This window comes from Symphalangus syndactylus, chromosome 5 (genome assembly GCF_028878055.3).
Source record: "Symphalangus syndactylus isolate Jambi chromosome 5, NHGRI_mSymSyn1-v2.1_pri, whole genome shotgun sequence".
In the NCBI taxonomy this organism is placed as follows: Eukaryota; Metazoa; Chordata; class Mammalia; order Primates; family Hylobatidae; genus Symphalangus; species Symphalangus syndactylus.
In genome coordinates this window covers 40,778,914-40,801,932 of record NC_072427.2, presented here as the reverse complement: position 1 = coordinate 40,801,932, position 23,019 = coordinate 40,778,914, and the positions used below count along the sequence as shown (strand labels likewise).

Here is a 23,019-nt window from a genome sequence, read left to right as displayed (position 1 = left end):
TACTAAAAATGCAAAAATTAGCCAGGCATGGTGGCACGCGCTTGTAGTCCCAGCTACACGGGAGGCTGAGACAGGAGAATTGCTTGAACCCGGGAGGCAGAGGGTGCAGTGAGCCAAGATTGCACCATTGCACTCCAGCCTGGGCGACGGAGCAAGACTCCGTCTAAAAACAAACAAATGCCATAAGATGTAATAACTAGCTGGGTGCCATAGCTCATGCCTGTAATCCCAGCACTTTGGGAGGCCGAGGCAGCTGGATCACTTGAGCTCAGGGGTTGGAGACCAGCCTGGCCAACATGGTGAAACCCTGTCTCTACTAAAAGTACAAAAAAATATGGCCGGGCGTGGTGGTTCACGCCTGTAATCCCAGTACTTTGGGAGGCAGAGGCAGGCAGATCACTCGAGGCCAGTAGTTTGAGATCAGCCTGGCCAACACGGGGAAATCCCATCTCTTCCAAAAAATACCAGAATTAGCCAGGTGTGGTGGTGGTGCACACCTGTAGTCTCAGCTACTCAGCAGGCTGAGGCAGAAGAATTACATGAACCTGGGAGGCGGAGGTTGCAGTGAGCCGAGATTGTACCACTGCACTTCAGCCTGGGTAACAGAGTGAGACCCCGTCTCAAAAAAAAAAAAAAAAAAAATAGGCCAGGCGTGGTGGCTCATGCCTGTAATCGCAGCACTTTGGGAGGCTGAGGTGGGTGGATCACCTGAGGTCAGGAGTTCGGGACCAGCCTGGCCAACATGGTGAACCCTCATCTCTACTAAAAATACAAAATTAGCCCGATGTCGTGGCACATGCCTGTTGTTCCAGCTACTTGGGAGGCTGATACAGGAGAATCACTTGAACCCGGAAGGCAGAGGATGCAGTGAGCCGAGATCGCGCCTCTGCACTCCAGTCTGGGTGAGACAGAGCAAGACTCCATCTCATAAATAAATAAATAAATAAAAATACAATACAGGCCAGGTACAGTGGCTCAGACCTATAATCCTAGCACTTTGGGAAGTCGAGGTGGGCAGATCACCTGAGGTCAGGTGTTCGAGACCAGTCTGGCCAACATGGTGAAACCCGTCTCTACTAAAAAAATACAAAAATTAGCCAAGTGTGGTGGTGGGCACCTGTAATCCCAGCTACTCGGGAGGATGAGACAGGAGAATCGCTTGAACCCACAAGGCAGACGTTGCAGTGAGCTGAGATTGCATGACTGTACTCCAGCCTGGGTGACACAGTGAGACTCCGTCTCAAAACAAACAAAACAAAACAAAAAAACAGTACAATACAATAAAAAAAAAAAAAAAGGCTGGTTGCAGTGGCTCACGTCTGTAATCCCAGCACTCTGAGACGTGGGCAAATCACTTGAGGTCAGAGTTTGAAACCAGCCTGGCCAACATGGTGGCTACTAAAAATACAAACATTAGCCAGGCATGGTGGGGGGGTGCCTGTAATTCCAGCTACTTGGGAGGTTGAGGTAGGAGAATTGCTTGAGCCAGGGAGGCAGAGGTTTCAGTGAGCCAAGATCGCGCCACTGCACTCCAGCCTGCATGACAGGATGCTACTTCTGTAATAATAGAAGTAGCATCATTATCATTGGGAGGACTCCATAGGGGCTCCTTCCTTCCCTGAGGAAACTCTAGGCTATCTGACCCTCTCGATGACTTCCTGTCAACCTGGAAACCATGTAAGGCTTTCTTCAGACACATCAACCCCACAAAAAGCATATGCTCTAGAAATTTAGTGGTCATTCATATATTTATTGACCATCTGTTAGGTGGCAGGCCCCATGCAGCAAATGGAAGCCTTGGGCCTGCTCAGTGAGTTCCCCGTGCACTTGCACACCTCCCAAGCTTTGCTCATGCTGTGCCTGCAGCCTTGGATGCCCTTTCCCCTGTTTTCACTCCTTTTCAAAGCCTTCCTTATTCCAGCACTTCAGGATCATTTCCTTCCGTTTCTACAATGTGCTGCCGGTACTCACCCACATAAGTATTTGAATAGATTGCAGTTATTTGTATTCAAGCCTATAGATTGTCAGCTCACTGAGGGTCTGTCTCTCTCCTATGGGGCCCAGCACATCTTAATTGCTGGGCTCAATTAGTCACTGGTAGGGATCAGGCCTCTGTTCCCGTGGCTGTAATCCTTGTTAATTCCACTGGGTGGCAGCAAAGTCCCCCAGTCACAGCCCTCCAGGAGCGCAGCTTCCAGGCTGCAATGCTTGGAACCAGAGGCTCCCTGGGCTCCAGGGAGGCCAGGCCAGCTGCAGGAGGCCCTTCAAGCCCTCCCTTCCTTCCTTCCTTCCTTCCTTCCTTCCTTCCTTCCCCTCCTTCCTTCCTTCCTTCCCCTCCTTCCTTCCTTCCTTCCTTCTTCTTCTTCTTCTTCCTCCTCCTCCCTCCTCCTCCTCCTTCCTCCTCCTCCTCCCTCCTCCTCCCTCCTCCTCCTCCCTCCTCCTCCTCCCTCCTCCTCCTCCCTCCTCCTCCTCCCTCCTCCTCCTCCCTCCTCCTCCTCCCTCCTCCTCCTCCCTCCTCCTCCTCCCTCCTCCTTCTCTTCTTCCTCCTCCTCCTTCTCTTCCTCCTCCTTCTCTTCCTCCTCCTTCTCTTCCTCCTCCTCCTCTTCCTCCTCCTCCTCTTCCTCCTCCTCCTCCTCTTCCTCCTCCTCCTCCTCCTCTTCCTCCTCCTCCTTCTCCTTCTCCTCCTCCTTTTTTTTTTGAGACAGAGTTTTGCACTTGTCACCCAGGCTGGAGTGCAGTGGCGCGATCTTGACTCACTGCAACCTCTGCCTCCTGGGTTCAAGCAATTCTCCTGCCTCAGCCTCCCAAGTAGCTGGGATTATAGGCGCCTGCCACTGCGCCCGGCTAATTTTTGTATTTTTAGTAGAGACGGGGTTTCACCATGTTCACCAGGCTGGTCTCAAACTCCTGACCTTGTGATCCACCCGTCTCGGCCTCCCAAAGTGCTGGGATTACAGGTGTGAGCCACTGCACCTGGCTGCTTGCTTTCTTCTTTATCCCGTTCCCCTTTCCCTGGCATTCCTCTCCCCACCTCCCCCCAACTTAGGGTTGCTTTGCCCTGCCTGCTCCAGTTTCTCTGCCTATTACAATGGGATCATTTGAACACTTAAACTGTGCACTTCACTTATATGAACTCAGTGAATCCTCTCAACCTCTTTTTTTTTTTTTTTTTTAATAACAGCTCTATCAAGGTATAATTCACGTTCCATGCAATTTGCCATTTAGGTGAACAATTCAATGGTTTTTAGTATATTCAGGATTGTGCAACTATCATTACAATTTTAGGATACTTTCATCACCCCCAAAAGAAACCCTGTACCCATTAGCTTTCATTCCCCATTTTCTCCCAACCCCAGCCCCCATCAATCTGCTTTTGGTCTCTATAGACTTGCCAGTTCTGGACATATCCTATAAATGGAATTGTACAATATGTGGGCCTTTGAGACTGGCTTCTTTCACTTAGTACCTGTGTAATGTTTTCCAGGTTCATCGATGTTGCAGCACATATTCGTTTCATTTCAGTATTTTTTTATCTGCTAAATAATATCTCATTGTGTGGATTGACCACATTTTGTTTCTGCATTCATCAGCTGATGGACAGTTGTTTCTGCCTTTTATCTACCATGGCTAATGCTGCCGTGAACATCAATGTACAAATTTCTGTGCAAGCATATGTTTTCTTTTTTCTTTTTCTTTTTTCTTTTTTTTTTTTTTGAGATGGAGTCACACTATCACACAGGCTGGACTGCAATGGTGTGATCTGGGCTCACTGCAACCTCCGCCTCCCAGGTTCAAGCGATTCTCCTGCCTCAGCCTCCTGAGTAGCTGGGACTACAGGCATCCACCACCACGCCCGACTAATTTTTTTTTTTCACATTTTTTTTAAATTTTGTTTTTTGCACACAAAACAATAAACATTTTCTAAAAGTACATATGAACAAAAAGATGCATATCAAACATATTAGGAAGGTTGCACATGGGAAGACGGGGAATAGAAATGGGGGGTGGGAATTAAAGAAAATAAATGAGAGAGGGACTTTGTATGGATCAATGATAATAACTCAATCCTCTATTTGACAAAGAAGGAGAAGGAAGAGGAAGAAAAAGAAAGTGGGATAAAGGATCAGAAAGGGAGGAAAATAGAAAAAATTAGAGTATGACTCCAGGGTAGACCTGTTTTGTTGTCGCTTGGTTCGTTGGTTGGTTTGACAGTTGTATTTTTCATATGTTTCGCCATGTTGGCCAGGCTGGTCTCGAGCTCCTAGCCTCAAGTGATCAACCCGCCTCGGCCTCCCAGAGTACTGGGACTACAGGCGTGAGCCATCACATGCAGCCCCCACATTGCTTCTGGCCTCTGTGGTAGACCTCCCAGACAGGGCGGCCGGGCAGAGGCACTCCGCGCTTCCCAGATGGGGCGGCCGGGCAGAGGCGCTCCTCACATCCCAGAAGGGGCGGCGGGGCAGAGGCGCTCCTCGCTTCCCAGACGGGGCGGCCGGGCAGAGGCACTCCTCACATCCCAGAAGGGGCGGCCGACACCCGACTAATTTTTGTATTTTTAGTAGAGACGGGGTTTCACCATGTTGGCCAGTCTGGTCTTGAACTCCTGACCTCAAGTGATCTGCCCACCTCGGCCTCCCAAAGTGCTGGGATTACAGGCATAAGCCACCGTGCCCTGGCAAGCATATGTTTTCATTTCTCCTGAGTATACAGCTAGGAATGAAACTGCTGGGTCGTAAAGTAGCTACATATTTAGACTTTGTTGTTGTTGTTGTTGTTTTGTTGTTGTTTTAGGTTTTTTCGTTGTTTTTTTGTTTTGTTCTGAGACAGGATCTCCCTCTGTCACCCAGGCTGGAGAGCAGTAGTGCCATCATAGCTCACTATAACCTCAAACTCCTGAGCTCAAGTAATCCTCTAGCTTCAGCCTCCTGAGTAGCTGGGACTACAAGCATGAGCCACCACGCCCAGTCTGAGTTAGTTTTTTTTTGTATGGTGTAAAGGGTCCAGATTCATTTCTTTGCATGTGAATATCCAGTTGTCCTAGCACCATTTGTTGAAAGACTATTCTTTCTCTACTGAATTCTCTTGGCACCCTTGTCAAAAGCCAATTGACTATAAATGTGAGAGTTTATTTCTGGATGGTTGGTGCTATTTTATTGAGATACATGTTTACCCAGATGCCAGTACTACACTTTCTAATTATTGTAGCTTTGTAGTAAACCAAGAAAGTATGAGTCCTCCAACTTTCTTCTTTGTTTTCAAGATTGTTTTAGCTATTTGGATCCCTTGCATTTCCATATAAATTTTTGAATCCGTTCATCAATTTCTGCAAAGAACCCAGCTGGGTCGACAACCCTTTGAGGTAGGGGCATATTATCTCTATTTTACAGACAAGGAAACAGAGGTGTAAAGAGGTTAAATCATTTGCTCACAGTTACACAACTAGGAAATAGCAGAGCCAGGGGTTCAAACCACATCAGTTGGACTCTAGTGTCCACAGCCTGGGCCATGGCCACCACCTTCTTAGCTCCAGAGGGTGCCGTGTTTCTCACTAGAAGACAGGGAACAGTGACAGCTTGTTGCTCTCAATAGCAGGGCACTGGCTCTGAGCTCTGCACTAGCTCCCAGGTGGCAAAGGGCTGAAGGCATGTGGCCAACTGAGCCACCAGCTGAGTTGGAGAAGATCCCCCATATAAGGTGACACCTCAGCTAGGCATGGAAGGGGACATCTCACTGTTCTCTGATCCTGCTGGGGCTCTGGTTCTCCTCACCCCAGCCTCAGCCCAATAACTGGGGACTTGGTGGCCACGGGAGAGATGACCTCAAGCTTCCAGGCACAAAACTTTCCAATTCTTGACCCAAGACACTACTATAGCAGCCGGGACTGAACCAAAGTATTCTTTCTTGGTAGCTTTGTGACAGTGTCCCCAGTACTCCCAGTTAGACACTCTGATTCCTTCAATGGTTACGAAGAAAGTGCTGGCAACACAAGTCCACATAATGGGGAGCCAGATTTTGAGGCAATGAGACAAAATGCAGCATAGGGCATCCTGGGCCTCGAGGGAAGGAAGCCCCTCCAGAGAGCGGGAGAGACATCTGCAGAAAGAGGCACCATGACGAGGAGAAGCTGTGGGGAGCAGAGCCTGGTCAGAGGGTGGCTATTTTGGAGTAATAGCCAGGGCCAACCCTGCCTTGTGGTGGTGGCACGTGGTGCACGGTGACCAAGGGGCCATCCACGTTTGTGGGAACTCGGTGTCCATCCCTCTTGAGTCCAAGGAGCCCTTCCCTTCTTCTCTGCCAGCCAGGCTCCTCCTCGGCCTCCTCTCAGCCCCTTCTTCTCCCCGCTCCCTCTCTGTTCCAAGGTAGCTCCAGGGGGGGGCCCAGGGGAGCAACAAAGCCCTCAGATCAGTCCCCTAAGTCCCCTCGTACTTTTTTTTTTTTAAGACAGGTTCACCCTCTGTCACCCAAACTGGAATGCAATGGCACGATCTTGGCTCACTACATAGCCTCAACCTCCCAGGCTCAAGCAATCCTCACACCTCAGCCTCCTGAGTAGCTGGGATTACAGGCATGTGTCACCATGCCTGGCTAATTTTTAAATTTTGTGTAGAGACGATTTTGCCATGTTGTCCAGCTGGTCTTGAATTCCTGGCCTCAAGCTGTCTTCCTGCCTTGGCCTCCCAAAGTGCTGGGATTACACAGTGAGCCACTGTGCCCAGCCCTCTACTACCTCTTTGAGAGAGAGCCATGGGTTTAGCTGTTCCTCTCCGACTCAAGCCTTAACCCAGAATTCAAGGCAGGCCCCCAGCCTTAGCTGTTCCCACTCACTCATTCCCTGTGTCCAGCCCCAGTGTCCCCATAGGAGTTGGGGGCACCCTCTGTCTCCTGCCGTCCCCAGCTGTGTCCCCGCCAGCCTCATGCACAGCCCCAGGGCCATGGGGTAAAGCTTTCCTCCCCTCCCTGCCTCCTGGCTCATATTTGTTCCCCACCTGCCCCTCCGGAGTGGCCCTGTGGTCATTTTATTTGTTTATCTATTTATTTGAGATGGAGTCTCACTCTGTAGTCCAAGCTGGAGTGCAGTGTCACGATCTCGGCTCACTGCTACCTCCACCTCCTGGGCTCAAGCAATTCTCCCCTGCGGGTGGGCCATTGCACCCGGCCCCTGTGGTCATTTTAAAACAGTCCATACATTCTTTGACCTTCCATTAAAAAGAAGACTCTAATTCCCCTCGAATTCCCTGAATGTGGCTTGCCTTAGCGACTTGTTCTAAAGAGCTGACTATAGCAGAAGTGATGCTGTGTCACTCGGGCCAGCGTAGAAATGATGTTGCAGTTTCCACCTGGCTCTCTCTCAGGACGCTTGTCCTTGGAACCCAGCCACCATGCTGTGAGGAAGCCCAGGCCACACGGAGAGGCCACGTGGAGGTGCTGGGCTCACAGACAGCATCAGCCACCAGACGCGGGAGGGAGGGAGCCTTCAGGGGATCCCAGCCCCCAGGCTTCAAGCTGCCCGCGCTGATGCAGAGTGGAGCAGAGACAGCTGCCCCTGAGCCCTGCCCAGACTGCAGATTTGTAAGCCAAATAAATGTGATGTGAAACCACTGAGGTTTGACTGCACTCCAGTCTGGGCAACACAGTGAGACCCTGTCTCTTTAAAAAAAAAAAAAAAAAAAAAAAGGCCAGGCATGGTGGCTCACACCCTGTAATCCCAGCACCTTGGGAGGCCGAGGCGGGTGGATCACGAGGTCAGGAGATCGAGACCATCCTGGCTAACACAGTGAAACCCCATCTTTACTAAAAATACAAAAAATTAGCCGGGCATGGTCGTGGGTGCCTATAATCCCAGCTACTCAGAAGGCTGAGGCAGGAGAATCGCTTGAACCTGGGAGGGGGAGGTTGCAGTGAGTGGAGATCACGCCACTGCACTCCAACCTGGGTGACAGGGTGAGACTTGGTCTCAAAAAAAAAAAAAAAAAAAGGGCCGGGCGTGGTGTCTTACGCCTGTAATCCCAGCATTTTGGAAGGCCGAGGCGGGTAGATTGTCTGAGCTCAGAAGTTCGAGACCAGCCTGGGCAACATGGCAAAAGCCCATCTCTACTAAAAATACAAAAAATTAGCCCGGTGTGGTGGTGTGGGCCTGTAATCCCAGTTACTCGGGAGGCTGAGGTACAAGAATTGCTTGAAGCCGGGAGGCAGAGGTTGCAATGAGCAGAAATCATGCCACTGCACTACAGCCTGGGTGACAGTAAGACTCTGTCTCAAAGAAAAAAAAAAAGGTTTAGGGTTGTTTGTTACAGAGCATTAGCTGATTGGAACAGGTTGCAGCCTTGGTTGCGGCAGATTTCTGCCCAAAGATAGTTTGCGGGGGCAGTGAGGTTTGAGGGGGTTCTTCAGCCTGAGGCCTCTGGGCTATTTGAGATCTCAGGACCTGGATTCCAGTCAGGCCACTCAGCTTTGACACCTATTTCTGCTAACCTTCCTCACTGGAACCTTGCTCTGTCATCTACCCTAGCCTGGCTGAGACTCGTGATGGTTAGGGCAGGCCCTGCCTACATTTGCATGTGTTTTGTATACAATTTGCATATATCTGCATGATGATATTTTGGTGGATTCATTTTTTTTTTTTTTGACAGTCTTGCTCTGTTGCCCAGGCTGAAGTGCAGTGTCGTGATCTCGGCTCACTGCAACCTCACCTCCCGGGTTTAAGCAATTCTCCCACCTCAGCCTCCCAAGTAGTTGGGATTACAGGCACGCACCACCATGCCTGGGTAATTTTTGTATTTTTTAATAGAGACGGGGTTTCCCCATGTTGGCCAGGCTGGTCTTGAACTCCTGACCTCAGGTGATCACCCGCCTTGGCCTCCCAAAATGCTGGGATTATAGGCGTGAGCCACTGCACCCAGCCTTATTTTTGTGGTTTTTTTTTTTTTTTTTTTTTTTGAGACAGAGTCTCGCTCTGTCACCCAGGCTGGAGTGCAGTGGCATGATCTCAGCTCACTGCAGCCTCTGCCTCCCCGATTCAAGCAGTTCTACTGCCTCAGCCTCCCGAGTAGCTGGGATTACAGGCATGCACCACCACGCCTGGCTAATTTTTGTAGTTTTAGTAGAGATGGGGGGTTTCTCCATGTTGGCCAGGCTGGTCTCGAATTCCTGACCTCAGGTGATCTGCCCGCCTTGACCTCCCAAGGTGCTGGAATTATAGGCGTGAGCCACTGCACCTGGCCCATTTTGTGGTTTCTAAACGTTTCCAGACACCTCCCATCTGGGACTCTTAGAGGGGACAGGGGCACTGGATGTTACGTGTCTACTCCCCCACCCCCACAGGCTTGACTTGAACAATCACCTCCCCAGGCTGCCCTGGGATGGCTGAAGTTGTTAAAACATCTATGTGTGCAAAGGGCCATGTAAAGAAAGAGTTTTATATTTATATTTGAGATAGTTCTTTCCTAGGATAATCAGGGAAAGTCAGCAACCTCCCTGGAGACTCAGGATAGGCGCCTTATAGGCCTCAGGGCTCTCTTGCCTGGTTCAGCATCCATAGCACCGTCACTGGTCCTGACCTGACCTCGGGCCCAGCTATCCACAGGCCTCTTCTGGAAGTGTCTGGCCAGGTGCATTCAGATGTTCTTTTAGGATCAGAACCCTGCTTTCAAGTGTAATTTCAAGAGTCCAACATGGGCTCGGCACGGTGGCTCACACCTGTAATCCCAGCACTTTGGGAGGCCAAGGCGGGTGGATTACCTGAGGTCAGGAGCTCGAGACCAGCCTGGCCAACACGGCGAAACCGCGTCTCTGCCAAAAATACACAACATTAGCCAGGTATGGTGGCTGGTGCCTATAATCCCAGCTACTCAGGAGGCTGAGGCAGGAGAATTGCTTGAACTTGGGAGGCAGAGGTTGCAGTGAGCCGAGATTGCACCACTGCACTCCAGGCTGGGCGACAAAGTGAGACTGTCTCAAAAAAAAAAAAAAAAAAAAGAGCCAACATGTAATAAGACAGAAAAAATATGGGAAAAAATATTGAGCTGGTCTGGGTGAGGGTGGGCAAGGAGAGTGAGGCCCTCCAGAGAGCTCCCCCTCGCCCCAGCCATAGCCAGGGAGCCCAATTTACCCACTGCTCTCCTGGTACGTTCCTCTCGAAAGGTGCCCCTGGGTTTAGAACCTGGCTTTCCAGGTCTGCCAAGCCTCCTGGGTGTGAACCCAGGCTTCCAAATTCAGCAGTAGCTGCATTATACTGCTGCCTCTTGCTAAGCTTGAGGCCAGCTGAGATGTCCAGATCTTTGTCAGCATAACTGCCATTAAGCCCAGCCTCTCTCAAACCTGTCTAAGCCATAGCAGCCCCAGGCACCTGGCTTCAGGAGCCTGGACTGAGAGACAATGGCAGAACAGAGAGGCCTGGCCAGAGTCCTGGCTGAGTGCCCTGGAGAGAATCACTCAGTCACAGCCTGTTTCCTCAGCTTCAGAACTGGGAGGAAACCGGTCCTTCCTCATAGACAGTGCATGAAAAGCACACAGCCCTGCCTGGCCAGCACCTGGAGAGAGCTCAACCTTGGTGGGCTGAGCAGGCAGTCTCCTCGCTGCTGGCCAAGGAGGCGTGGAGCAGTGGTCAGAATGCAGAGCCTGGAACCTGGCGGCCTGGCCTGGATACAAACTCAGATCCTGTGTGAGGATCAGACTGATCAACTGCCTGTGTGGGATTTTGGACATTTCCTTCACCTCTCTTTTCTTGGTTTCATCAACTATAAAATGGAGATGACCGGCCAGGCACGGTGGCTCATGCCTGTCATCTCAGTGCTTTGGGAGGCTGAGATGGGCAGATTCTTGAGTTCGGGAGTTCGAGACCAGCCTGGCCAACATAGCAAAACCTTGTCTCTACCAAAAATACAAAAATTAGCTGGGTGCACTCCTGTAATCCCAGCTGCTCAGGAGGCTGAGGCAGGAGAACTACTTGAACCCAGGAGGCAAAGGTTGTGGTGAGCTGAGATTGTGCCACTGCACTCCAGCCTCGGCAACAGAGTAAAAAACTGTCTCAAAAAAATAAAATGGAGATGACGGTCACTGGCATATCTTAGTCACAGGGAGGGGGTGAGGACTCAGGAACTGCGCCTCATGTGGCAGAGAGCTGTGGTGTATGGGGTCTGCTGTTATCCGAGGTTCTGGGGCCTGTGAGGGCCCTGGCCCACCCAGCACCCCAGCCCCTCCCCTAGAACCTGACACAGCCACCAAAAAACTCCAGGTTCACTTTGGCAACAGGACTTTTATTCAGTCAAAATGAGCAGAGTGTGACAAAACCCAAGTCAGGCCACGTGGACCCCCAGCTCCCTCCTGCCCCAGCCCCACCCTTCTCAAGGGAAAGAGGGAGGCTCCCGAGAGAAGCTGCTTTGGGAACAGAGGGGGCACTGCCTGGGAGCTTTGTGGAGCCCTGGGCATCCACACATCATTTGGGAGAAGGGAAGGGAGTACCCTTCCCCAAGTCCATGCGGACACAGCTCTAGTTTTCTAGGAAAACACCACAAATTCTATCTTCTTCAGCTAATTAACTAAAGTTCAGGGTGGAGGTGTCCCTAGAGGGTTGGGGGTCAGGGATTTTTATGGTCTAATCTCATTCTTAAGGAATACATTTATCTTTTTTTCTTTAAAAAAAAGTTTTTCTTCTCCTATTTAAAAAAATGTTTCTGAGTATAACCAAAAATAGGTATTTGTTTCCTTGGTTTTCTTTTCTTCTTTAACTAAGTAGTTCAAAGAACAACACAACAGAAAAGAGTAACAAAAAGTCACAAGAACGTAACCCTTAACACACCTTGTATAAAAATAGCTTCCGGCCACGGCTGCTGACAGTGGATGCTCCCCTGTCGAGGGGTGGATCGGGCTGGCTGGGTGCCTGAGGCTGGGGTGCTTCTATGGGGGACACCCACACCCCCTCACCCTCCCACACACCCATTCTACACATGGTACATTCAAGGGGCCTGGCCTGCAGGACAGGAGGCAGGCGGCCAGCTGATGCCACCCTCCCAAGCCCAGGTTCGTCATGGGCATCCCCATCAAGGATGGGCTGGCTCAAAATGGGAGTGGACAGACAAGACGGGGACAGGCGGTGTGCTGGGAGGTGGCTCGTTTGGACAATTTATACTTCAAGGAACAAATTTCCTCTCATTTTTGGCTTCTTTCACATTTTCTTTCTGCCCAATCCATTTTTATTTCTGTAGGCCACAAGAGTTCCCCTTGGTGGCCTAACCGCTGGCCTCCCCTCTGCGGGAGAGGCAGATGGGCTGTGGGCAGGAGGGGCGAGGAGGCAGGTCCAGTGACAACACAGCCCACAGAGCCAGCGAGCCTTGAGGTAGACGTTTTCTTTCACACCTGGAAACGGGGAAGTGCTTTTTTTTTTTTTTTTTTTTTTTTTTTTTTTTTTAAACTCTGGACAACAGTGTGGTAAGGGAGAGGGGGTCCCCATCAAGGGGACTTGAGGTAGGAGTGCATTCGGGCTCTGTGGGGTAAGGGGGCTGAGGCCACCACCCCACTGCCCCCAGGACATTCATTCCGGCTGAGGTAGGTGCTGAGAGCTAAAACAGCAAAAATCCATCCTGAGAAAACAAGGTTGGTGGAGAGTGACAGTGTCAGGGCCCAGCTACAGCAGGGTCATCTTTTGGAGTCTAATTCACCTTCCTCTATCTCTCTCCCTTTTTTTTTTTTTTTTTTTTTTTTGATTTTAAGTTTCGCTTTTTAAAGAAAAATGTTAGTTCAGTTCCAAGTCACGTGGGTACCAGGCAGAGGCGAGGGGGCGTCAGCCCAGGGAAGGAACGGGCTCCTGCAGGGACTGCTCCGACTCCTGATGGGTGTTGGGGCCAGGGGGTCCCTGTCAAGGCTGCCTTGGGTTTTGACAACCCAAGAGGCAGTCAGGACAGAAATGCTGGGGAGTCCCCAGGACCATCCAAATCCCACATGACAGTAGAAATCTTGCTTTTGACCTGAGAATGGCCCCGCTCCGGCCACCCTTTGGAGCCTGCCAGACACTGCCTACTGTTCCGAGTGAGCTGGCTGGGTAACCCGGGCTGCTGCAGGCCTGGAAGCCTGGCCTTCACTGAGGAGGCCGGGGCCTCCATCTGGGGGTGGTGGGGCAGCCGCCAGGCCTGCACAGGGGGCCGTGGCCTCCGTCGTCTTCCCCTCCATCAGGCCGCACCCCCGAAGTGGCAGCACGGAGAGCTGGGTCTCCTCAAACGGGGCGGGGGCTGCAGGATCCTGCTGGGGAAAGAGCCTGTCACACAGGCGTCAGCTTGAGGGCCAGGGCACCAGGCTCCAACTCAACCCCACTTGGTGCTTAGGGTCTTCAGGTCTCCCTGCCTGACTCACGGGCACAGAGAGAAGACCTGTGGCTTGATTAAGGCCAATGATCGAGGCCCGTGGCCAAGGTGAAGGGGGGCAGGATCGGAAGGTGGCGGTGTCAGAGCCTGAGGCGGGGGTTTGTTTAAGACATGGGCACTCACTGTGGGTCTGGGATCCGGCTGCCCTGCTGCCCCGGCCGGGGGGAACAGCTGCTCCAGCTCCTTCATATCCACACGTTTCTCGTCTTGGCCCAGCTGGCCCTGCTCTCCCCGTCTCGCCCCATTTAGGGCCAGAATGCCAGGGTCCCTCTGGCTCCGGGGACCCTGTGGAGGGGACAGCTGGTTTTCCACATCCTTACACAAGAGGACCCTAAGAGTGAGCCAAGAGTTGGGGGAAGGGAGAGAGAAAAGAGACAGAGGCAGTGAGCCCACACTCACCTTCTCTAGGCCAAGTCCCCCACACACCAGCCCAGCCCCTCTCCCTGGCCCAGGACCCACCTGCCCCTTTGGCCGAACAGGAGGAAGAGGACACAGAAGATGATGCAAGTGACCCCGATGTGGATGCCGATGACGATGCCTGTGGTGGACGTCTGGTTGGTGGCCTCCTCCTTCCGGCAGTCACATGGTGGGCTCAAGGCTGGGGACAGGGACGGGTTGGAGGCTTTGGCTCTCCAGGTCTGAAGCATTCCCAAACACTCAGCCTCTTCCTTCAGCTGCTCCCACTCCCAAGTGGGAGTGGGAACACCCTTTGACTTTGCCTACAGGACTCCAGCCCAATCTTTTTGGTTCTTTTTACCAGATACTAGGAATAGCATGGACCATTTCATCCTTGCCATAGCTTTGTAAAGTAGGTACTATTATCCCTGTATTATAGAGAAAACTGGGATCAGAGAGGTTAAGTAACTTGACCAAGGTCACACAGCCAGCATGTGCATGGCCAAGCTTCAAACTGTGGTCTAAGCCTGTGTTTTCTTTTTTTTTTTTTTTTTTTTTGAGTCAGAGTCTGGCTCTGTCCCCCAGGCTGGAGTGCAGTGGCACCATCTCGGCTCACTGCAAGCTCCGCCTCCCGGGTTCACGCCATTCTCCTGCCTCAGCCTCCCGAGTAGCTGGGACTACAGGCGCCCGCCACCACGCCCTGCTAATTTTTTTTTTTTTTTTGTATTTTTAGTAGAGACAGGGTTTCACTATGTTGGCCAGGATGGTCTCGAACTCCTGACCTCGTGATCCGCCCACCTCGGCCTCCCAAAGTGCTAGGATTACAGGCTTGAGCCACTGCGCCCGGCCAAGCCTGTGTTTTCAAGCGTGGCACATGCTTGAAATCTCACCCCATTACTTTCCCTGCTTCCCACCCACTCAGCCCCGCACTCCATCCCCAGCCCTCACCTGTCCTCTCAGATGCTCCCCTCAAAGACACAAAGCGGACTGTGGCATTGCCATCTCCATGCTGGTTGTAGGCGAGCAGCTTCACCTCGTACACTGTAGTGGGGTCTGGAGGAAGGCAGGGCAGATGAGCAACTGCCCCTGCCCCACCACGTGCTCTGTCCTAGCCAGGAAAGGGAGGTGACCCCTGTATGCCACCTCCTGGCCCTCAGCGCAGCACCCTGCCCAGCCCCCTAGGCCCTGGGCTGTGTCTGCCTCACCGAGCTGGCTGAGGTTGTAGGAGGAGACGGTTCCAGGCAGCAGGATGGGGCCGGTGAAGGAGGTCTTGCTTGCTGGGCGGTAAAACAGCTTGAAGCCGCCCTCGTGCTGGGCCAGCCGGGGCCGAGGCTCCCACAGCAGCTGCAAGGAGGAGCTGCCCAGGACTCGCACTGACAGTGGGGGTGGGGCAGGGGCTGCAGGTAGAGAAGGAGGCCATGATGTGAGGACCCAGTGGAAGCTCTATCTTTCTACCTTCCACCTGTGACCCCGACCCCCAAAAGCCTGACAGCCCTCTGGCCTCTGGCCAAGGGCATGTGCTTATGAAAGCAGCACCTTCCTATGAATTAGAAAAAGAAGCCCTTTCCTCCAAGTAGACTCAGCCCTGACAGCCTCAGGGCTGGGCACCCTGCACAGCGCACAACCTGAACAAGTGTGTATGGTGGTTCTGCTCTGATACCCTGAGTGCCTGTGGTTTTGTGCTCCACACCCAGGCCTCACCTTCACCCAGAGTGCTGGCTAGGGTGGGCACAGAGGCTGAGCTGGCCCCCCTTGGTGTGTAGGCCTTGATGTAGAAACTGTAGGCTGTGGAGGGCTCCAGGTCGCTGACCAGGTGCTGAAAGGTGCTCTTGCTGACTGCTTCCTGATACTCCAGCTCCGGTGGGTCTGGAGAGGCACAGGGTGGGCAGGGGAGTGTGAAGGACTGGGGAAGTCCTGCCAGCATTGGTGAAATGAGGGCAGCCAGGGTGCCCAGGGGGGACAGCGGGGAGAAGGAAAGGGAGGCATCGGGTCAGGACGTGCAGGATTGGAAGGAATGAGAAATAGTGAATTAGAGGAAGGAGCAACAGAGCTGGCCACGCGCACCAGCAGCCTTCCTGATGTGCAGGACGTAGCCGATGATCTCCTTGGTGTTGGCCAGCGGCTCACTCCAGGACACACGCACCTCAGTGGAAGACACAGAGACTGCCCGCACATTGCGGGGAGGCCCGGGGAGCCCCTCAGCCCACAGTACGGTCAGCCTGGCACTGGCCTGTGATGAGCCCGCACTGTTCTCGGCCACACACTGGTAAATGGCTTCATCTTCAGGACCGATTCCAGAAATGGTCAGTGTGCTGCAAGGGAGAGAGACAGCCTCAGGTTCCCTCCTCCCTAGAGGTTGACCAACTCTCCCCATTTGAGAGATGGAGAAACTGAGTCTTTCCAGGAGACAAATGACTTGTGTGAGGTCTCCCAGCAAGTTGGTGGTGGAACTGGGACTCCAACCCAATCTCCAGACTCCCAATTCTGTGCTGTTCCGTGGCAGGAGGTGCACAGTCTACTCAGGCCACTCACTCCAGGCCCCCCTTTCCCTGCTCTCCCCTGGTCCTCACCCCAGCACACACCACACACATACCTGTTGTTATTCTTGAGCCTGACGTGGCCTCCTGGCCCCAGCACCTGTCCATTTTTCAGCCACGTGACATGAGGCGGTGGCTCACCCTGGGCTTGGCAGGTGAACATGGCTGTGGTCCCAGCTGGCCTGGAGATGGACTGGGGATGCTGCACAAACTCAGCTGGGGCTGCGAGTAGAGTCAGGAGGGTGGGGGCGCAGACAGACACAGCTGTGAGTGATGGCATGAGGAAGGGAACAGGGGATGCGACTGGAGATACACAGGCGAGAGGTAGGCTCCAAACACACATCTGCCCCCTGGAGACTCCTCCAGGTGGGGCCCAGCCTCTACTCCTGCCCAGCTCAGGAGATTGCCCACTTCCCTCCGCCCCAGGGAGACCCGAGAGGACTCCTTTTTAATGACTGTTTAAAAGACTGACATTTGTATCCGAAAGCAATCAAGCTGAGCTCCCTGTTCAGGAAATTGTTAAATAAATAAATGTGCTAATAGGTTTGGCTGCACCTCCAGAAAGCAGTAATGATGGGGAGATGGATGAGCCTCAGTACCGGGGGCCCCCTCGCCCCCACATTCAATTCTGCTCTCCTCCAATCCCAGGCCTCAAGCCTCTATTAAAACCGGCAAATGAAATGCTCCATCACTTTCATTTGGACAGATTAACGGCACATGGAATGCTAAACAAACGGGCATTTAAGTTCCTAATTCTCCCACTTCCCACCCTTTCCCCCGGTCTCCGGTAGGGAACAACCACAGGAAAATCCTAAAAACGTTCATCCAAGCCCAGTGCATGGGGACAGTTAAGCCCCAAGGCCAGAGGCCGATGGAAGGACCAGGTCAGCGGCAGGGCCCCGCCCGGCGGGAGGGGAGGCAGCTCTGCGTGCGCAGTGAGGCTGCCGGCGACAGCGTGAAAATGACACGCAGGCCCGGAGCGCACAGGCAGGCAGGTGTGAGCGTGGACGTGCCACACGTGTGAATGAAAACAGCACGTGGGAAGACACGTGTGAGCGACACAGGTGGGGACGCCAGCTGAGATGAGAAAGTGGAAATGACTCCCCGGGGGGGAGGGGTGCTGACGGCCCCCGGAGGGCACGCAGGGGCCGGTGCATGACCAAGACCATCCACCCATTCCCAACGCAAGCATTCCTTGGGGAGAATGCACCGCCTTTGGCCTGGCCTGGGGGCGGGTGAGGGGCGAGGGGCAGGGCGAGGGTGAGTCCAAGAGACTGGGGTGGGACAGGGCCCTGGGGTTGGGCCTGGGCTGGGAGGAAGGGACTGTGCGGAGATCCCTGCCCTCCTCCCCAGGGTTGGCTTCCATACCTTGCACCACCAGCCGGCCCTGTGCCGTTCTCCTCACCCGGGTGCCAGGTCTGTTGGCTGCACAGACGTAGACGCCAGAGTGCTGGACCGTCACGTCTGAGATGATGAGGTTTCCCGTGCCCAGCACCTGGATGCCCTCCACCCCGATAGGGCGGCCATCTGCGGAGGACGGGGGGGCGGTGATGGGTGAGGGTCAGATACAGATATAGAAGAAGGAAAGTAAAGGAAAATTCCAGATGGCTTGCCCTTCCTCCTGTCTTCCAGGGAGCCCCAATCTTTGACTCTGCCCCTTCCCTCCTAGGCACCTTAACATGGAAGAGGCAGCACAGAGCAGCACAGAACCCTCGCATCTAGCAGCGGAGACCCTGTCCTGACCCTAGCATCACCACTGACTCACGGGCTACCTGCAAGGCTCTTCCCTTCTGTTTCACAATCTGTAAAGGAGTCTGTGTTAGACTGACGTTTCCCAGCCTGGTTTGTCTCTCTGGATCCATGGTCAAATATCCATTCTATGCCTGGATGGTAAGTCACATTACAGTGCCCCTGTGACCTGGTACGGGGGGGACCTGGTTAACTTTGTTTCCCCAACTTGTTAGACCAGCAGGCTATTCCTTCCCGCTTGACAGATCATGCTTTGGGAAATATTGGACCAGATGGTCCCTGGAGTGCCTAGACGTTCCTCCTAATGGTGAGGCCACCCTTTCCAGCCTCTCCCAGGGACCCGAGCCCTTCCCCCACCCCCACCAGGATCAGATTAGCACAGTCAGAATACAAGGAGACAGCTCCCCATTCAGGCCCTGAAGTGGTGAAATCTACTCCATTATCCTGCCTGCTGCCCCCTCCCTCCCCATCACTCAGCTGCTACAATGTGGCACAGTCTCCCTGTGAATGCGGCCCCACCCCACCCCCTCCAGAGTTTCCTTCCCGAGTGACCTTTCTGCTCAGACAATGTGGGCCCATCTGCACCCTTTCATTTCTCTTTCAGCTGCCTGGGGATTTAGGCTGGCGGACTTAGGGGGCCAGGCTAGAGATTGGGGGGGGCCAGAGTGAGGGTCTGACAACTGGCTGGGATTTTTAGGGGCTTGGGACTGCACAGCTGAGGAACACGGCCAGGGTATAGAGGGCAGGAGTTAGCAGGAGGGGACAGATTCTGGAGTGCTGAGGGCTACTGAAGGGTGCTGGGGTCCCCGAGGCCAGGGTGAGGGGAGGACTGCCGGGACTGGACAGGGTAACCCAGGGAGCTGAGCCATCCTTGCAGGGGGGAGAATGGGGTGGGCTGGCGGGCCTCCCTGGTCCTTCCAGGAGAGGGAAACTTACCCTCTTCCCAGGTCACAGGGATAGAATGGACCACCACAGAGAACAAACAGGATTCCAAATTCCCCTGGAGCTGGGTGAGGAGTCTGAGACCGGCCCTCCCAGGGGGTGGGACAGGCTGGGAGGGGCAGGGGCTGTGGGGATGAGGCTCACCCAGGCGGCTCCAGGACACAATGGGGCGCGGGTTGCCTGTGGCGACACACTCAAGCACCGCGGTCTGGTGCACCGTCAGGGTGAGGTTCTCAGGCCCCACGAGGATGGCCGGCTCCTTGTAGGCCCCAGAGCCCGAGCCTGGGAGGAAGACGCCACATGTCCTCACTTCAACTGGGGACTTTCCCGCTTCCTCACCCCACCCACAGCCCAGGACACAGCGGGTGGGAAACAAACACCAGCCCAGAAACCAGGTCCTGTGGGCGGAGAGATACCAGGGGACCAGGACATTCCAGACATCCGTCCCTCTGCTGCTGGCCCTGCAGGGCTGCCAGCAATGGGGAAGTCCTGGAGATCAGCATAGGATGCGATTCCCAGGAGGAAATGAGCCAGAGATCCAGCCTTAGATTCCTGTGCACCCTCACGCCAGGCAGCACAGGGCCCGGCACTCTGCACGCACGTGGCTAAGGCTGCAGAGGCCAGCTGAAGGGAGTTGATCTAAGGGTAGGGAGGAGGAGGAGGCCGGGTGGGGAGGTTGGGGGAAAGGGCTGAAGGACCCTCACCTGACACAGTGAGCCTGGCCTCGTGGCTGATCCGGATACTGGCGATGTTTGAGGCCACACAGTGGAAGATGCCACTGTCCTCAGCTCGAAGTCCTGTGATCTGCAGGACCCCCTTGGGCAGTAATGTGTACCTGTTGAGGGGAGGGACATAGTTGGCCACCAGCACAGCCATTGACATAATCAGCCACAAAGACTCTGGGCATCCAAGACACAGCCCAGGACCCAAGCACTGCACCGTCCCAACATCATCAGACACACACTGGGACTTTCGAAGGTGGACACACCCTCAATTCCAGCCTTGACAACGATCGCACACATCCTCAGACACATCCATGAGCCTACAATCTGGGCCCAGCAAGTCATGTGGATACCCCGTCTAAACTGCGGCTGCAGAAACACCACTATCTCAGGCACCTGTGGGCACCAACTGCAGCTCCCAGAGCCGCGGGCCGTCCTTCTCTAAGGCCAGAGTCACTGGCCACCTCTTTGTCCTCCCTCTGTCTTTCCCACACGTGGCTCACCTCTCATTGTCCGTGTCAATTGGGACTCTGTTCTTCTCCCAAGTGATCAGGGGTTTGGGAAGCCCATGGATTTGGCACTGGAAGCGGGCCACACCACCCTCCTCACCCACGGTGGCCTGGGGATGCACGTGGAAGTCCGACATGGCTGGGGGAAGAGAAGTGTATGAGTGCAGTGCGCTGCTGAGGGCAGAGGGGAGGGGAGAATGGGCTGCAGTGGCATCACAGGCACGGAGACCTAGAGCCCACTCCATCAAGGGGCAGGAGTTTTCCTGCGAGGGCAATAGCTTGGGGGACCCATCAGCACTTACCCCAGCCTCCAATAACTAGGAAACATCTCCCCTAAGAGGTGGTATAGGCTGGGCAGGGATACTTTGTAAAAAGTCTGGACAAACTTCTGGATAACAAACCTCTAATGAGGAAATCCTGGGCTGTTGGGACTTCCCTTGGAGGCCTTGGTCCCCAAAACTGACCCATGAAGGCCAATCAGACAAAGCCCTGCTCCCGAGCCCCACACACCACTTTTTCAGCAGCTTTCGGATTTGTTTTTGTAAATTCTCCCTAAGGCAGGCAAGGGCTCAGATCCTCAGTGCTTCACATTTTATAGAATTGGAAGCTGAGGCTCAGAGAAGGGAAGCAATTAGTCCTGTGTTGCCCAGCAGGGACACTGGTCATCAGGCCCTGGTTACCAGGGCCCAGGAGCTTTTTTTTTGGTCCCTCCTCCTCCTACTCCTCCCACCCCCAGTTCATCTGCAGTCTCTCGATGCACCCCAAGAGGGTGTTGCATCCATCCAAGGTGACAAGCCTCTCAGAAGACTGTCAGACCTACCAATCTACATTTCAATGTGTCATAAATATTCAGGGACCCCTCCCCACCTTTCGGGGATCTGAACTAACTGCTTGAACTCTGGTCTGCAGAGATCATCAGTGCAGAGGGGCTGTGGTGCACCCTCCCCTCCCAGTTACAGGCTGGTTAAGTGTTCCTGCCCACCCCCGTTTCCACCCATGCCCAAACCCCACCCTGTAATGCCTGGGGAAGGAGCCCCTCCCACTCAGGTTCCCAGCTTCAGCACCAGGGCTGCGATTTCATTAAAATCCACTTTGCTTCAAGTGCGGGAAGGCGGTACACCATCTGTCCAGGCAGGCAGACCCTCGTCTCAGGCACTCCATCAACTGGGACAGTCACTCCCCTCCCAGAGGAAGCCCTCCCCCACAGCAGCAGGGACACTGGAGCTCGTCCTGGCTCCTGCTCCTGGCTCCCTGGTGTGGGCAGGCCACCCTCCCCGTGGCCCCCATGCCCCATCTCAGGCCCCCTCAATCCACCAGCCTGATCTGGCCTCCAGGGCGGCCCAAAAGGCGAGCCTTTGTGCCCTTCCACCCAGAGTCTCTGGGGGCTGGCTCCTTTGTGGCGTGTTCTCCATCTCATTTGCATGTGGTTCATTAAATATAAACATGCATAAAAATCCCCGCCCTGCCTCCTCGTCTTTGAGGGCCTCCTGGGAGTGTGGCTGATGGGTGTGTGTGCCTCTTTGTACATGTGTGCGGGGCTGTGTCTCCGTGTATGTGGTCTGAGTGTCTGTGTCTGGACGGGAATCCGTCCACTGCTGTGGCGGGTGCAGGTAATCAATCACACACTCCCCACATAGGTACAGCCCTTATAAACAGTAACTTGGGGCCCTGGGGGTGGGAGCTGGGGACAAATTTCCCAGCTGGTGCTCCCATCAGGCTTGGTGAGAGGATCCCCAGGGAGCACTGGGAGGTGGACCTTCCCGGCCTCAGGCCAAAGGCTGTGTTTGGCCAAGGGAGGTAAGCCCGGGGGCTTGGGGGAGGGGGCCGAGGTGCTGCTGGAGCCCCTCTACTGCCTCTAGCCCTCCACCTCCAGGAAGGCAACTGGATGCCATGAGCCCAGGGAGTGGAGAGGGCACCCAGGCTCCCGGGTCAGTTGTCTACGTCCCCCAGGCCCTGCTCCTTCGAAGATGGGGAGCTGCCAGCCTCCTCTTCACTCCAGCTGGAGAGGAGCTCGCAGTCCCCCAGGGACCTGGGGTGGGGACTAATGGCTCTGCTGACTACAGATGCCTCCTCATTAAGGAACGAATCCTTTTGTGCTTGTAGCCCCATTCTGGGCTCCCTGGAGGCGCCCAGTGCTAGGAGCTGGCCTGAGGAAATATACAAGGGAAAGGGCTGCTTCTTATCAGGGCGCTGGGGATGGAGAAAGTCTGGCTTCCACTGCCTGGCTCCCTCCTCCTCCCCCCAGCACTAAGCAGCCACAGCACAGTTGGACATGGCGCTAGAGCTGGAAGGGTCACAGGTATGGAGCCAGTCTGACAGCCGTCACTGTGCATAGTGTGACTGACTCCTAAGGGTTCCCTGGGGACCCCTGGATGCAGTTAAGTCCACCTCCTGCTCACATTTCCCTTCCATCAGAGTAGCACCTTGCTGTACCTCTCGATCTGCTTTACTTGGTTACAGTTCTGCTAAACATTTAATTTGAAGGGTAGCTTTGCCTTTAAGAGTAACTGAAAACCATGAATCTGAAGCTAATCTCTTTATTTTAGGAAAGGGCAACTGAGGCCTAGGCTCTCTGCTGGGATGTCCCTTAGTTCTCTAGCAAGTTTCTCACTCTCCAAGGCCAGGTAACCGCAGAGTGGACTGCATGTTGGACTAGCTTCTTCTCACGGTGTGGAGGAAAGGTAATGAGCTCTAGGGAGGGCTCTTCACCCCCACCCCTGGGAGCCCAGCTGGCTGCACAGGTGTGGTCCAGGAAGGGCAGGTGCAAGAGGAGGGTGTGGTCCTCTTCATCTGAGGCTCCTCCTTCCCT

General features: G+C 54.0%; 2 protein-coding genes across 2 annotated transcripts in view; both read right to left on the bottom strand.

Annotated features, from left to right (window-relative positions):
• The window catches only part of CILP (cartilage intermediate layer protein), a 193,900-nt gene that overhangs the window by 122,917 nt on the left and 47,964 nt on the right, over nucleotides 1-23,019 (bottom strand). The gene's annotated exons all lie outside the window — the stretch shown is intronic.
• Nucleotides 11,235-23,019, bottom strand: part of IGDCC3 (immunoglobulin superfamily DCC subclass member 3) — a 49,805-nt gene continuing 38,020 nt past the window's right edge. Inside the window, exons 3-14 of the mRNA XM_055278125.2 lie at nucleotides 20,205-20,349; nucleotides 19,684-19,814; nucleotides 19,124-19,261; nucleotides 17,657-17,815; nucleotides 16,345-16,510; nucleotides 15,816-16,063; nucleotides 15,453-15,617; nucleotides 14,957-15,148; nucleotides 14,700-14,804; nucleotides 13,815-13,953; nucleotides 13,479-13,686; nucleotides 11,235-13,236 (exon numbers count right to left, since the gene is read on the bottom strand). Of these exons, the coding sequence (XP_055134100.2) occupies nucleotides 13,012-13,236; nucleotides 13,479-13,686; nucleotides 13,815-13,953; nucleotides 14,700-14,804; nucleotides 14,957-15,148; nucleotides 15,453-15,617; nucleotides 15,816-16,063; nucleotides 16,345-16,510; nucleotides 17,657-17,815; nucleotides 19,124-19,261; nucleotides 19,684-19,814; nucleotides 20,205-20,349 (2,021 nt within the window). The 3' untranslated portion in view covers nucleotides 11,235-13,011. The remainder of the gene's footprint in view (nucleotides 13,237-13,478; nucleotides 13,687-13,814; nucleotides 13,954-14,699; nucleotides 14,805-14,956; nucleotides 15,149-15,452; nucleotides 15,618-15,815; nucleotides 16,064-16,344; nucleotides 16,511-17,656; nucleotides 17,816-19,123; nucleotides 19,262-19,683; nucleotides 19,815-20,204; nucleotides 20,350-23,019) is intronic.